At 50.8% G+C, this 12,753-nt stretch overlaps 1 protein-coding gene across 1 annotated transcript in view; it reads left to right on the top strand.

Moving 5' to 3' along the window:
• The window catches only part of adgrl2b.1 (adhesion G protein-coupled receptor L2b, tandem duplicate 1), a gene marked incomplete at both ends in the record, with an annotated part of 50,705 nt that overhangs the window by 18,574 nt on the left and 19,378 nt on the right, over positions 1 to 12,753 (top strand). Inside the window, 5 exons of the mRNA XM_084457844.1 lie at positions 827 to 1,627; positions 8,983 to 9,279; positions 9,716 to 9,816; positions 10,259 to 10,444; positions 11,523 to 11,561. Coding sequence (XP_084313970.1) covers positions 827 to 1,627; positions 8,983 to 9,279; positions 9,716 to 9,816; positions 10,259 to 10,444; positions 11,523 to 11,561 — 1,424 coding nt within the window. The remainder of the gene's footprint in view (positions 1 to 826; positions 1,628 to 8,982; positions 9,280 to 9,715; positions 9,817 to 10,258; positions 10,445 to 11,522; positions 11,562 to 12,753) is intronic.

The raw sequence follows: 12,753 nt of genomic DNA, 5'->3' as shown, positions 1-12,753 counted from the left end.
AGTGATGGCTAAGCGAGGCTGGCAAAGACTGAGCATGTCTAAAAAGAAGACAAAAAAAGAAACGACTAACCATTTGGTATCTATTGGAGTCATAGAGGTTTGCTGTAGCCACCCCCAGCCATCAATGGTTACCTGCGTGACAGAAATAGACTGAGGCGTCTACTGCTAGCTGTCGTTCTGTCTTCTCTCCCAGTCCCCCCCCCCCCTCCCATCCTACCTGCGTTTCGCTGCCACCTCCATTAAGACTCTCGCTTCGTCCCTCCGCAAGATGTGAAGTCTCCTCACTCGTTTTCACTTTGCTTCATGACCTGAGTCATCTGTGCGTATGCATGTGCAGTGTGTTCCATTTTACTTAGCTGTTAAGTCTTGTGTTTGATGCCAGATGCGGGCTGGCATTAAAAGAGACGTCTCTCCCCCCGGTTTGTGTGTTAGGAGCCCTTCTCAACACTAGTCTGAACCCTACCTCTCCCATCTCACATCTCTTGCATTTACAGGTCTTTTCTCCTTTGGTTTCCTTTCCGTTCGTTTTGTCCCTCGCAGTAAAACGACTGTACGGCAGAACCGTTACGAGCAAATCCTGTCTCCATTCCAACACTCATCATTCCACACAGCCATCTGGGCATAACCATTTGTTTACCCTTTTTTCCCTGTTCACACACAATAGCACAAAACGCCAGTGTAGTTACGATTCTACCAGATAGACTCTGACACGATGTCTCTGAGGTTTGCTCCCACGCGGTCTTTTTCGGACAGCGGCGAATGAACGACGCACGCCTCGCCTTCTAAACACTCTGTTTTGTTTTCGTTCCCCATTCTCTGTCACTAGTTTTCATTTGTCCCGGGACTCTGAAGGGGATCGGCGAGCCCACCTTCGTGTTCGAGGCGGAGCAGCAGGCGGGGGCGTGGTGTAAAGACCCCCTCCAGGCGGGCGACAAGGTGTTCTTCATGCCCTGGACCCCCTACCGCACCGACACCCTCATCGAGTACGCCTCCATGGAGGACTTCAAGAACGGCCGGCAGACCACCACGTACAAGCTGCCGCACCGCGTCGACGGCACGGGCTTCGTGGCCTACGACGGCGCCATCTTCTTCAACAAGGAGCGCACGCGCAACATCGTCAAGTTCGACCTGCGCACGCGCATCAAGAGCGGCGAGGCCATCGTGGCGAACGCCAACTACCACGACACGTCGCCGTACCGCTGGGGCGGCAAGACGGACATCGACCTGGCGGTGGACGAGCGCGGCCTGTGGGTGATCTACGCCACCGAGCAGAACAACGGGCGCATCGTGGTCAGCCAGCTCAACCCGTACACGCTGCGCTTCGAGGCCACCTGGGACACGGCGTATGACAAGCGCTCGGCGTCCAACGCCTTCATGGTGTGCGGCGTGCTGCACGTGGTGCGCTCCACCTACGAGGAGAGCGAGAGCGAGGCCAGCAAGAGCCACGTCGACTACGTGTACAACACCAAGCTGGGCCAGGGCGAGTACTCGGACCTGCCGTTCCCCAACCAGCACCAGTACATCGCCGCTGTGGATTACAACCCCAGGGACAACCAGCTCTACGTGTGGAATAACTTCTACATCCTGCGCTATGACCTGGAGTTCGGCCCTCCGGACCCTGCTGAAGGTAAGGATCAGAGCCCCATGTCTCTCTCTCTCTCTCCCTCTCTTTCTCTCTCTCTCTCTCTCTCTCTTTATCTCTATCTCTCCCTCTCTCTCTCTCTCTCTCTCTCTCTCTCTCACTCTCTCATTCTGTTTTCTTCTAACACAAGGATCCTCTTCCGTAAGCAAGCATGTACGAGAAGTCATACACGACCGCCTTTTAATTAGGAATGCATTACAGGTGTGATAGGTTGAGGAGGGGTTCTTTGAAGAGCTGATTTGCAAACAGAAGCGACAAATTCACCTCGGAGCGAGGGGCGGCATTCGCCGGGGCCTTGCTGGCACACGGCTTCGGTAAAGCCTGCTTTTTATTACCATAAGGCAAGCACAGGCCTTCGCTCCACCTGAAGCTTGGACCCTCTATCAAATTCTCTAATCTCAGGCTTTAGCTCAATCCGTTATGAACACTGACCTCACGAACCTCGTTTAATGCTCGAAATGGGATTGCACCCCGTATGACAGAAAGTTATCCCACTGCCTAGCCTTTAGACTTGGACATCTGTTGCCATGGCTACACCATCAACTGTTCCGAGGACCCCCTCCCCCCGGCCAGTACAAAATAGACACGGAGACAATCTTAGTTAAAACCCAAGTCAGAGTGTGTGTGTACGTGTGGGTGTGTGGGTATGTGTGGGTGGGTATGAGTGAGTGTGTGTGTGTGTGTGTGTGTGTGTGTGCATGGGTGTGCGTGCGCGCAAATCATGGCGGGAAGAACGCGGGCGCGGCGAACCAAGAGCTCGCTGAGGGGCGCGGCGTCCTGTCAGGCGGAGCGCGGGCTCGGATTCATCTGTGGCGTGCCGAGGAGAGACAGACATGTCACCAGATCGGCCCCCTCGCACCGCGCCCATAATGGGCGTAATTACTGTACCTGCCCTCCTCCGGGTCCCCGGGAGCCGTGCTTCGTCCCGAGCACCGCGGCGCTAGCCAGCAGGAGCTCACCCCGCCCGCCCGCCAGTCAGCCAGCCAGCCAGACGGTGTAGGATGTCACGGGCTCAAGTCCACCCCCTTGAAAATGCAGCGTTCCAGATGAAGTTGTTTGGATTCTGGACTTCTCCGTGCACCGGGTGGGTCTGTCAAGAGTGAAATGTGATCCTTGACCCGCCAGCGTCTCCGCGGAGGCCATATGTTCGTGAGCTCCCGGCTGCTTGTCAACACGGCTGTTTGTTTCTCCGCCGCGGTCTTCTCCGCTTTTGTCCCTCAGACGAGAGGCCCTGACACGGGGGCCCTGGCCAGGCTGGCCCCGGCGTCTCCTGACTCACTCTCAATTAAGTCCATGTAGACGCTAGATACTGCAGTTTTAATGAGTTCTCCATGCCTGAAGAGAGACAGTTTGCTGCTTGCTGCTTGCTGTTCACGCTCGGATGTATGTAATTGTAATTAACAACCAAATTATCATAATTACCCTCCTCGTCTTCTACCCTTCACAAATGGGGAAAAGTGGACCAGGCTGTGCGTTTTCTAAGAGGGACTTTAATGGGCACTTTGAGCCAGCAACTGTAGCGCCTCAGTAGACGCAAACACAACAGAAACTCTCTTCCCACAGCTTGTGTACATGTCATCACGAACACACTGACCGTTGTTGATTTTAGCCGTTATTTGACGAACGCTCTCTAGCTGAGGTTCTGCCGGTGTAAAACGCATACTGTAAGACTGTGTTTTGTATGCGCAACTGGCCGCCATAGACCGTTAAGTGTATTTTACGAGAGCGTGTTTTCGAAGGGCCTGTACTCTTGAGAGAAAGAGGGCGAATAGAAAAGGGAGTCAGCCTGCCAGGACGTCTATTCAGGGTTCTGTGAATAACACTGGCAAGTAATTGGTTCATGTTTATTAGGTTTCCAAGATATACACCTCTAACGGCTAGAGTATGGAGCTATTAGGATTTATTATGGCGCGCAGTAGAATGAAACAACCTGTTCATCTAATGGTGCTGAAATAATGTCTATCTCTCTGAAACTGTGAAGGACTTAAAGCGGAGAGAAAATTAATTGTGTCCATTAAGACCCCCGCACCCCCCCTCCCCCCCGCCAGGAAAGTTCCAGAAAGAGCGAAATCACAGCAATTTTCTGCTTTAGAGGCCTCAATACTGCATCCTCTGCTCTCCTCAATGTGTCAGAAACCTGGAACCCTGCTGGTCACAGAGCCAGACACAGACAAAGCCCATTAGGCATCTATGTTAAAGGGAGGAGATGAAAGCGGGTACAAATGAACCTCGATGTGGCCATGTTTATTTTCGGTGTGCAGAGAGGGGCTCCCTACACTCCAAGCCTTTATAGCCGGTCCAAGATGAATTGATTCCTATTCTGAGCTATTTAACACATGCACTACTCCGAAGTCCAAACTCTGTGAATGCTTCACGAGTACAAAGACATCGAGGATCAATGCTTAGATAGGCCACTACTTTAGAAGTCCCACTACTGAAGGAATAGGTAGCGTACATGCCAATAAATAGAACACCTTGAGTGGCGCCATTGCAAAATGTGTAGGGACACTTGCAAGGTACTGTCTGAGATGCTGAAAGACATCAACTGGGTCTCGGTCCAGCGAATTCCAAAATAGCAATCGGAGCCGCGAGTAATTGCCAGGGGTATTTCAAAGTACAAAGGAGAAAATTAATTTGCCTTTGAGGTTGCATTGATCTAGGTCTAAAGAAGAGGAGCATGAAATGAATGGCTTCATCGGGGAAAGGCAGCCAAGCAACGTACGATTTAGCCGCACGAGAGATCCAACGCCACAGATGTCGTGTGCTGCTGCGCGGAATTAGGGAGGGCTAGTTAGCCAGGCTCTAACGGACAACATCTTCTCCTGTCTCGCGAAGCTAATGCTATCAAGCCGACGTTATGCTCATTCAATTTTGCCCCTTAAAAATCAGTTATGCACATCGCCATGTTTTTTAAATCATCGCACAAAATGCGCCAGAGTGAGTCATCAGGCTGCATCCCGCCCGGACTCAATAATACATAATAAATAAATGCATCGAGCCTCGAAGCCTGGTTACTCATGTTACCCTTTGAAGCAGAAGTGACAACAATAGAAATGTTTACCAGGGTCGAGGCAGCCCGTGCCACGTGAATTGAGGGTGGAGGGAGGGGGGTGGGGGGGTGGGAGGATCGGTGCATCGGTTGAGCCATGCAGGGTCAGGGTTCAAGGTACCAGGGCACAGTTTGGAACAGCTCTGTTTGTTCTGCCTTGTTGCCATGGCTCATGGCTGACCTCACGATTGGCAGACTATGTGACTTGTTGTTCAAATGGACGCTAATGAACTGGAGGAAAGAGTTCCAGTAACTGTGTGTGTGTGCATGTGTGTGTGTGTGTGTGTGTGTGTGTGTGTGTCATCCCGTTCCCTCTTTCTCCACATGGGTGTTCTGTACATGGCGCTGGTGGGGACTGCGAGGAGGCCCCCCGGTCTTCAGTTTCAGACCTCGTAAATCTCCACAGGGGGCCGTACGGAGGTCCAGGTTCACGGCGCTTTTTCGGTCTCCTGCTCTTTAAGGAGCAAGTGTCAAGAGCACACACGCGACACTAGATACACACGGCATACATCGCCCAGTGTGCTCGTCGCTTCAGTCCAGCCTATTAAGACCAACATGTAGGATGTAAGACAAAAAAAACACGAACACTCAGCGTTCAAGACCACATGATGATGATGATGATGATGATGATGGCGGTCTGTGTCCGCTCAGCCAGGCCCGATGGTTCACTTAGGACCACTACTACGGGAGACATGATGGATGCTCGCCTGGTTTGGGCCGGAGCGCCGCGGTATGAGCCTGCATATAAACAAGCTCATGTAAAATTCATGGCTTGTGGGATTTCTTGTTGCTCTATCATTAGCTACTGAGAACTTCAAAACAGCAACAACACAGCCTATGTGCTCTTATCTTGGAGCTAGCTATTCACAGAGGCTGTCAACTAGAGTCTAAATGTTTGTGTGTGTGTGTGTGTGTGTGTGTGTGTGTGTGTGTGTGTGTGTGTGTGTGTGTGTGTGTGAGAGTGTGTGTTTGTTTGTTTGTCTTCACATACACCCACAGCCTTTTTTATTTGTCAGGATGCGGAGGTGAGCTCTGTGTTGACGTGTCCCAACAGTTTGGGGTTTTAGGCCAGACTTGCTTATTATGTCCTTGTACTTCACTGTAGTGTAGGTGTCTGTTTTCACACTTCGATAAGCACTGGAGGAGGAGTAATAGAATGTCACATCGCTCCCTAGTTTGAAACATTTGCATCGCCTACATAGACATTTCAAAGCTCACTGATGATTGTTATTGTCGGTTGTCAGGTTGACGATTTGACAGCACTTTCACGTTTTATTTCAAAGGTTCTTTCTAAACCCTTTCGCTTTTAGTTGTCAATGAATTCACTTAGTGAGTGTTGTTTTGCTGCCAAACTTCCATAAGTAGCATCTAACGCATAAATGAGTTAGCCTCTCACTCTCTCACTCTTGCACTTTGCCTTCAGCACTAGATTATGTTCTTAGTCACTTAATTAGAAAGGAGATACACTTGTGAGTAGTAGTACACTGACTTCAAGCAATTATTGTAAGTTGTTTTATGTCATGTTTTTAATGTAATGTAATAGAAATTACTTTGCCTGCTCATCAGCTGCAAGGAGCTGCAGCTTTGCCCAAAATTAGTGTGGCTGCCCTGATACAAACACTGAACTATTACCTTGCAAACTATTAAGTCTAGAATTATTTTGCCGTTGCTCAGCTTTACCCAACATTAGTGCATTAGTGCAACATTTGTCCACCCAATAGTAGTAGCTAGCTAGCTTGCAAATAATAGCCAAACCAAGCTATCATTCAAACGGAACTTGCCAAACACAGCATGTCCCCTATGTTCTGAGGGGGAGACTGGCATACAGTATAATGGACTAAATGGCTACTGATTGCTCCAACTTATCAAGACTAGCAGATACGTTAATTGGATGGGCTCAGCTGGAGTAATAGCAGATGTACAGTATATAGTTGGTGTCCAAAGTGCTACAACGCGTATCAGAACTAGTTAGTACTAATAAGTATTGTGAAGCTTCCATGAGTAACAAGCATTGTGATTATTTTCATTATTATAACAATTGCATTATGTTGGTAGACCCATGAAAAATCGGTTCTGTTCACTTCAAGAAAAGATCTTAGAGAAACAGAATAGTAAAAACATCTGATGGTCCAATTCTGGTCTATTTCATCATTTAATTAACAAGTACAAAATGAAACCTGGCCTGGAATGTTGTTTCAACTACATAATAACTCTACGGACAGTACTCAATATCCTCCATTTGAGTGCCGATGCGCCATTTCTAAGTGTTCCTTATACTAGTGAACACCTAATGTTATGTATAACTGGCGTCATTCCACATGGAGTGTGACTTGACAGGCCCTTGAGCGGAATGACAGCTAATTGGGGCACCCCTCTCTGGGCTGTGAGCAAGCAGAAGACACCAGGCTTTCACCGCGGCTGAGATGGCTCATCATAATCAAAAGCAAACTGTCGAGTGTGTGAGCTAGGGGACATCAAGAGAAATATATTAGAGGAAGGGTCGCTGTCAAGTGGCTTCGTTTGTGTTCATCTATATCTATTCATGTCTTTTTTTTTCTGTCACTGCGGCGTCAACTCTCCGAGCAGGCGCGGTATCAGACTGGACCGCATCTCTCCAAGATAATGACTGTCCAGAAGCTTGACCTGGACATGTCTCAGGTGTACACAGCCCAGCAAGCGAGTGCTATGAGCATTTCTCTCGCCGTGGTTTAATTGCCTATAATTAGCTCTCATTTTGTCAGATCGCTTTTCTGCCCAGAGACCAAAAATAAAACAAAGAGAAAGAGACACACTCCAGACACACACAGGCAGATAAAGAGAAAGAGAGAGGATGAGAGAGGAAGACGCGCGCGCACACACACACACACACACACGCACACACACACACACACAGACCGAACACTCTTCCACACTTGGCTATAAGCTCTCCACTAACATCTGTCTGTGACAACTGGACATGTGCCAGCCATCAGATTTGTATGTGCGCCACTTAAAGGGGTGCAAGGGCGCACAATGAGCGGGTGAACGCGGGGCGATCGAGCCTTGCTCCCGGCAGGGGAGAAGGTCACCGAGTGAAATGTCATAACACAACAGCACCGCGGGGCGAACCGTCCGCTTTTATAAGAGTGACTCCAGTGTCACAGACAAACTTCCGGTGCTTTCCGGCTCACGGGGGGGGGGGGGGGGGGGTCAGCTGGCTCGAGCAGCAGGCTTTGTTGTTCGCCCCCTCAGGGCTTCGAAACAACCCAAAACAGGGGCCGATTTTGCCACGGACTTCCATATTTCACCGGAATGGAAAACAAAGTCTTAGATCAGCTGATTGGCCAGGGACGCTTTGTTACTATTCAGATGCATGAAATGGAGATATGTGTCTGATGATGGGGTGTCAGATATGTTATTGCATTTTTTTCCCAGAAGCACCCAGGGCCCCAGAGACAGCACTGCGGGTCTTTTCATAATGGCAGACTCCATTGTAGGAAGCTCCAGTTATCTCCACCAGCCATCATGTGGCCAGGGGTATAATATATTTGATCATTCAGGCAGGAGACAGCCACATGCGCGCACACACACACACACACACAATATACTTTGTTTCCTGCAAAGTATATTGATTTATTGTAATTATCTCATTCCTTGTCTATGTGCATCCACACTAATGAGCACAGATTTAGTAACACACCAGGACGGAGTATGCATACGCGCGCACACACACACACACACACACACACACACACACACACACACACACACATATTCTCTAAAGATTTTGCATTGCATTGAATACAACATTATCGCTGATGTATGGTTCACTCCAGGAGCCCTGCCGTTGAGTTTGTTCCTCATGCGCGCTTTATCAAACAGAGACATGGAATGGTAAAACAAAAAAAGTAAGATTCAGGCGGGCTTCGTCTTCCCTGTTGACATTTAATCAGCCCAAGGTACTGACGGACTCGCTGTAGAAGAAATCACTGCCAGCCATGCAAACGGATGCTCCAGCACCTGTCATCCCCTTATTTGCTGCCTCACGTAAGGTAAAAAAAAATTAGCTGCACTAGTGTAGCGTTTGCAGGTTCTCCTCAACTTCGTGCGGTGTTTGGGCAGAGTTATAGCCCACAGGAATTATGGGAAGCAGCAAGTCAGAGGTGGTGCAATTAGATGATCTACTGGGAGGGGCGGAGCTAAAGCAGTAGCGCCAGGGCGAGCTGTCCCTGCCCACCGGCGCACCGTGTGAAACTCAAGGCGAGGTGTTTTCAGCGCGTTCTAACAGACGCCGTCCTGCTCCCTGCCGCAGTGCCGACCACCGGATACACCACCGCGCCGACCCCGCCCGAGACCACCACCGCCATGGTCACCACCGCCACCCCCGCCGCGAAAGGACCCCCGAACACCACCACGGCGGCGGCCGACCCCCGGGACGGGAGGGACCCCAGCCTGGGCGAGGGCCCCCGCGCCACCGCCGCCCCCCCGGCCCCGGAGATGCCCCCCACCCCCCGGCGCTTCTGCGAGAGCACGGCGAGGAGGGGCATCTCCTGGCCGCAGACGCACACCGGCACCACGGTGGACAGGCCCTGCCCAAAAGGAACCAGAGGTACTGTACGGCAGCGAGCAGATAAGGACCCGGTCTTGCTGGGTCCAATGTGGTCAGATCTAAATAAATGTGGTCAGAGTACTAAATACTTTGCTGTTATAGTCCTAGAAAATGAAAATAATGGCCGGTAAAGAATGTGAAAATGTGACATAAGAAATGCTAATTAGGACCAGTGTTGCTATCAGTTGTGAGGTCCAGGCTAAAGTCTTAAGAAATTCCCCCACTTTCCACCGATGGACAAAACAAACCTGGCAACCTTCAGTCCGGTCAGCTTTTCCTCGTCTTCCTGACCACAGCCCAATCCTGGGAGGGGGGCTTCCTGCTGTAAAGAGTCCAGATGAATGGGGAAGCAGCGCGAGGAGCTGCAGGGGGCGGCGGTCTCTTTCTCGGTCTCTCTCCCTCTCTAAAGTCTGCGTCTGTTTCCGCGCGCCTGCAGGCATCGCCTCCTACCTGTGCACTGTGACGGGGACCTGGATCTCCAGAGGGCCCGACCTCAGCAACTGCACCTCACACTGGGTGACCCAAGTGGCACAAAAGGTGAGTATTATAGTATTATAGTAAGCGATGCATCTTCCTTCCCCTGGCCGAGGGAGGGGAGCAAAGGAATACTTAGTACAAAAAATCTGCTACTTTCTCCGAGCACCAGTCGAGCTCCTCTTTTGGACTATTGGACCTCTTAGAAAAAGCATCGACCACTAGAAAACTGCACACTGAACCTCATGGGTCATGCGTGCACGGCTTTGTTTACTGAAATACACGCTGAATGTGGGCGTGTATAATCACGCCGCCCGCAGCAGAATCGCTTTGGCGCCAAGCGGAGGCGTCAACTGAGATCGGCGTGCGTGAGAGGGCGTTGCGGCGCTCATCCGTGTGCTGGTTCTGCTCTGACCCCTCTCCTGCACTGTGGTGGCCCCGCCTCCTTCCCTCCCCCTCCTCCTCCTTCCCTCCCCCTCCTCCTCCTCCTCCTCCTCCTCCCCAGATCCGGAGCGGAGAGAACGCGGCCAACCTGGCCAACGAACTGGCCCGCCACACGAAGGGCCCGGTGTTCGCCGGCGACGTCAGCTCCTCGGTGCGCCTGATGGAGCAGCTGGTGGACATCCTGGACGCCCAGCTGCAGGAGCTGATGCCCAACGAGAAGGACTCAGCCGGACGCAGCTTCAACAAGGTACGCCGGCGCCGGCAGTCTTTTCCACAGGCCCTACCGTGACCTCTCATTAGATAGTCATTAGATAGACTCCTGCGCATACACACACACACACACACACATACCCATGCTGTGTCCCTCCAGTTTAGAGGGTAGGAAAGGCCTTACCCTGAGGGGGCTCATTCCTTCCCAGTAGTGCTGCTTGGTAATTACTGGCTTTTCCCATGTAGCCTCACCTGGTAGCCCGGCCTGCTAGGAGCTGATGGCTAGGAGCTACCGCCAACATAGAGAATAACTCTCCAGTCCCAGCATGTAGAGAGAGCTGACCCCCCCCCCTCCCCAGCAGCCCTCAGCAGGGAAGGGGAGTTCTGGGACCTACAACTGCACAGCAGCTGACAGTCATCTGGAAAAATTACTGATGCTTTGAAGACAACATTGTTATTCAGACTTTTTGAGACCCAAAAAAAGGTTGCCGGGCGATTTGCACCAAAATCAGCTCGGCATATTCTCCTGTTGTTGTCTTTTAGACTGGCCCTTGGCCTTGTTGCTTGGTCAAGTGCTCTTTCCTGTACTTCTCTGCGGTTGAGGGAAAACCCAAAAGTGTGCAACGCTCCAGCTGAACTCTGTGGGGGAAATGCGATGTTCTCTTTTGACAGAGAGACTCAACAAAGGGCTTCAAACGCCGGAGCTGGTGGACAATCAGCCCCCTGCCATGAAATACAAATGACCCTGTCAAACATTGTTTATTGACTCAATGCTTTTTAAAGCACGGTTAATGCTAAGCGTGACAATCTGATCTCAGCATTTCCCCCCCACAATGCTTTGCGGTGCCGGGACCAACCCCTTGTTGTTACAGTATGTACCCTATATACTGTACATAATTCGCACACGGCCTCTGAAATACAGTTACAAGCTTAGCATTATTTCAAGGTCATATGATGTAAGAAGGTCTTAGTGTAATTATTGAGATGGAAGCTGGGTATGCAATACTGTGCACTTCTAAATGTCTTGTGATTTAAAAAGGTGCTTTGTTCCCCAAGCTCTTTTCTTCCTAACGGAGTGTGTCTGTTGTTCTTAATCCTCTCTTTGTGTGGAAAAGCTTCAAAAGAGAGAGAAGACTTGCAGGGCTTACATGAAGGTATACTCGCTGGATGTACACGGCCACTTCAGCTCACCAGCGCCCCCTCTGTCCGCTCTGCAGCATGTCTGTCTGTCCGTCCGTCTGTCTGTCTGTCCGGCCCATCTGTTCAACTGTCCTTCTGATGGCCCGTCTGTACGCATGTCGCCGTGTCTGCTTCCCCTGCTGCCGTTTCTGCCTGCGCGTCGGCGCGCCTGTCATCCTGTCAGTCCACGCGTGGATCTCTCGCCCGCGCCAGTTTGTCAATATCTCACCGCTTATCTGTGCAGCCCCGTCCCTCCCGGGTCGGTTTTCTTCTCTTTCTTCTCTCCCCCCATCCCTTTCTCTTCCTCTCCACTTCTCTGTCTTGTTCCCCCTCACCCACTCTCCCCCCTTTATCCCTCTCTCTATCTGTTCCTCCCTTGCTCCTGTCTGCTTTTTGTGCAATGTATGAGTAATTGCCTTCCCACGGCCATAATTGCACCTTCCTGTCAGCCAGAAGTGTGATCAAAGTGGCAATGTACTCAGTTTTTCAGTTGCTTACATTTTACAATTTCCAGCCTTCCTTGTTCCCCTCCCTGCCAAAGAGATCTTTTGTGTTCTTTTTTCTCTTTCTCTCCCTTCCTCCCTCTCTCTCTCTCTTCTCTCTCTATCTGAAGGATTCGTTTTCATCTCCATTAATGTGTTTTCGATCTTGATTTGTTTGTTCTTTTCCATTCCGTTCATGTCTTCTGTCTTGTGCTGAACAGTGATCTGAGTCCTGGCTCTCTTGCGTAAACACACAATGGGCCCGGGCGTCGCGGTAACGCCTGCTCATCGAGCTCGAGAGTTTCACAGCGACAGTTGGCGGCTCTCCATGAGTTAGGGTGTTTTTTTTTTGTCCGAGGTCTTTTTTACTGGGAGAACTGAGGATACATCTCCCTCCCTATTGATTTAAGGCCGACCTCTCCTTTGCACCGGTGAAGTCAGCACCACCCAAGTGGTCGCTGGTGCGCTAGCACCCACCACACATTATTTCCCGTAAACTAGCTATGCAGGCTTCTCCGGTACCACCCCTGTGATTTGTAGTGTGGTGTGACCTCCACCCAGGCGAGAATTAAAGAGGATTCAGAACACCGTCAGTACACTAGTTCTTTTCAGCGCTCCGTAAATTAGAGACGTGGAATCTTTCTTTCTTTTTTTTTGTCTGCGAGTTCCTCTCGTCCTGCGACGA

The sequence above is a fragment of the Borostomias antarcticus genome (genome assembly GCF_949987555.1).
Source record: "Borostomias antarcticus genome assembly, chromosome: 24".
Taxonomy (NCBI): Eukaryota; Metazoa; Chordata; class Actinopteri; order Stomiiformes; family Stomiidae; genus Borostomias; species Borostomias antarcticus.
Note: the sequence above shows the minus strand (reverse complement) of the source record. Positions and strands in the feature narration are given on the sequence as shown.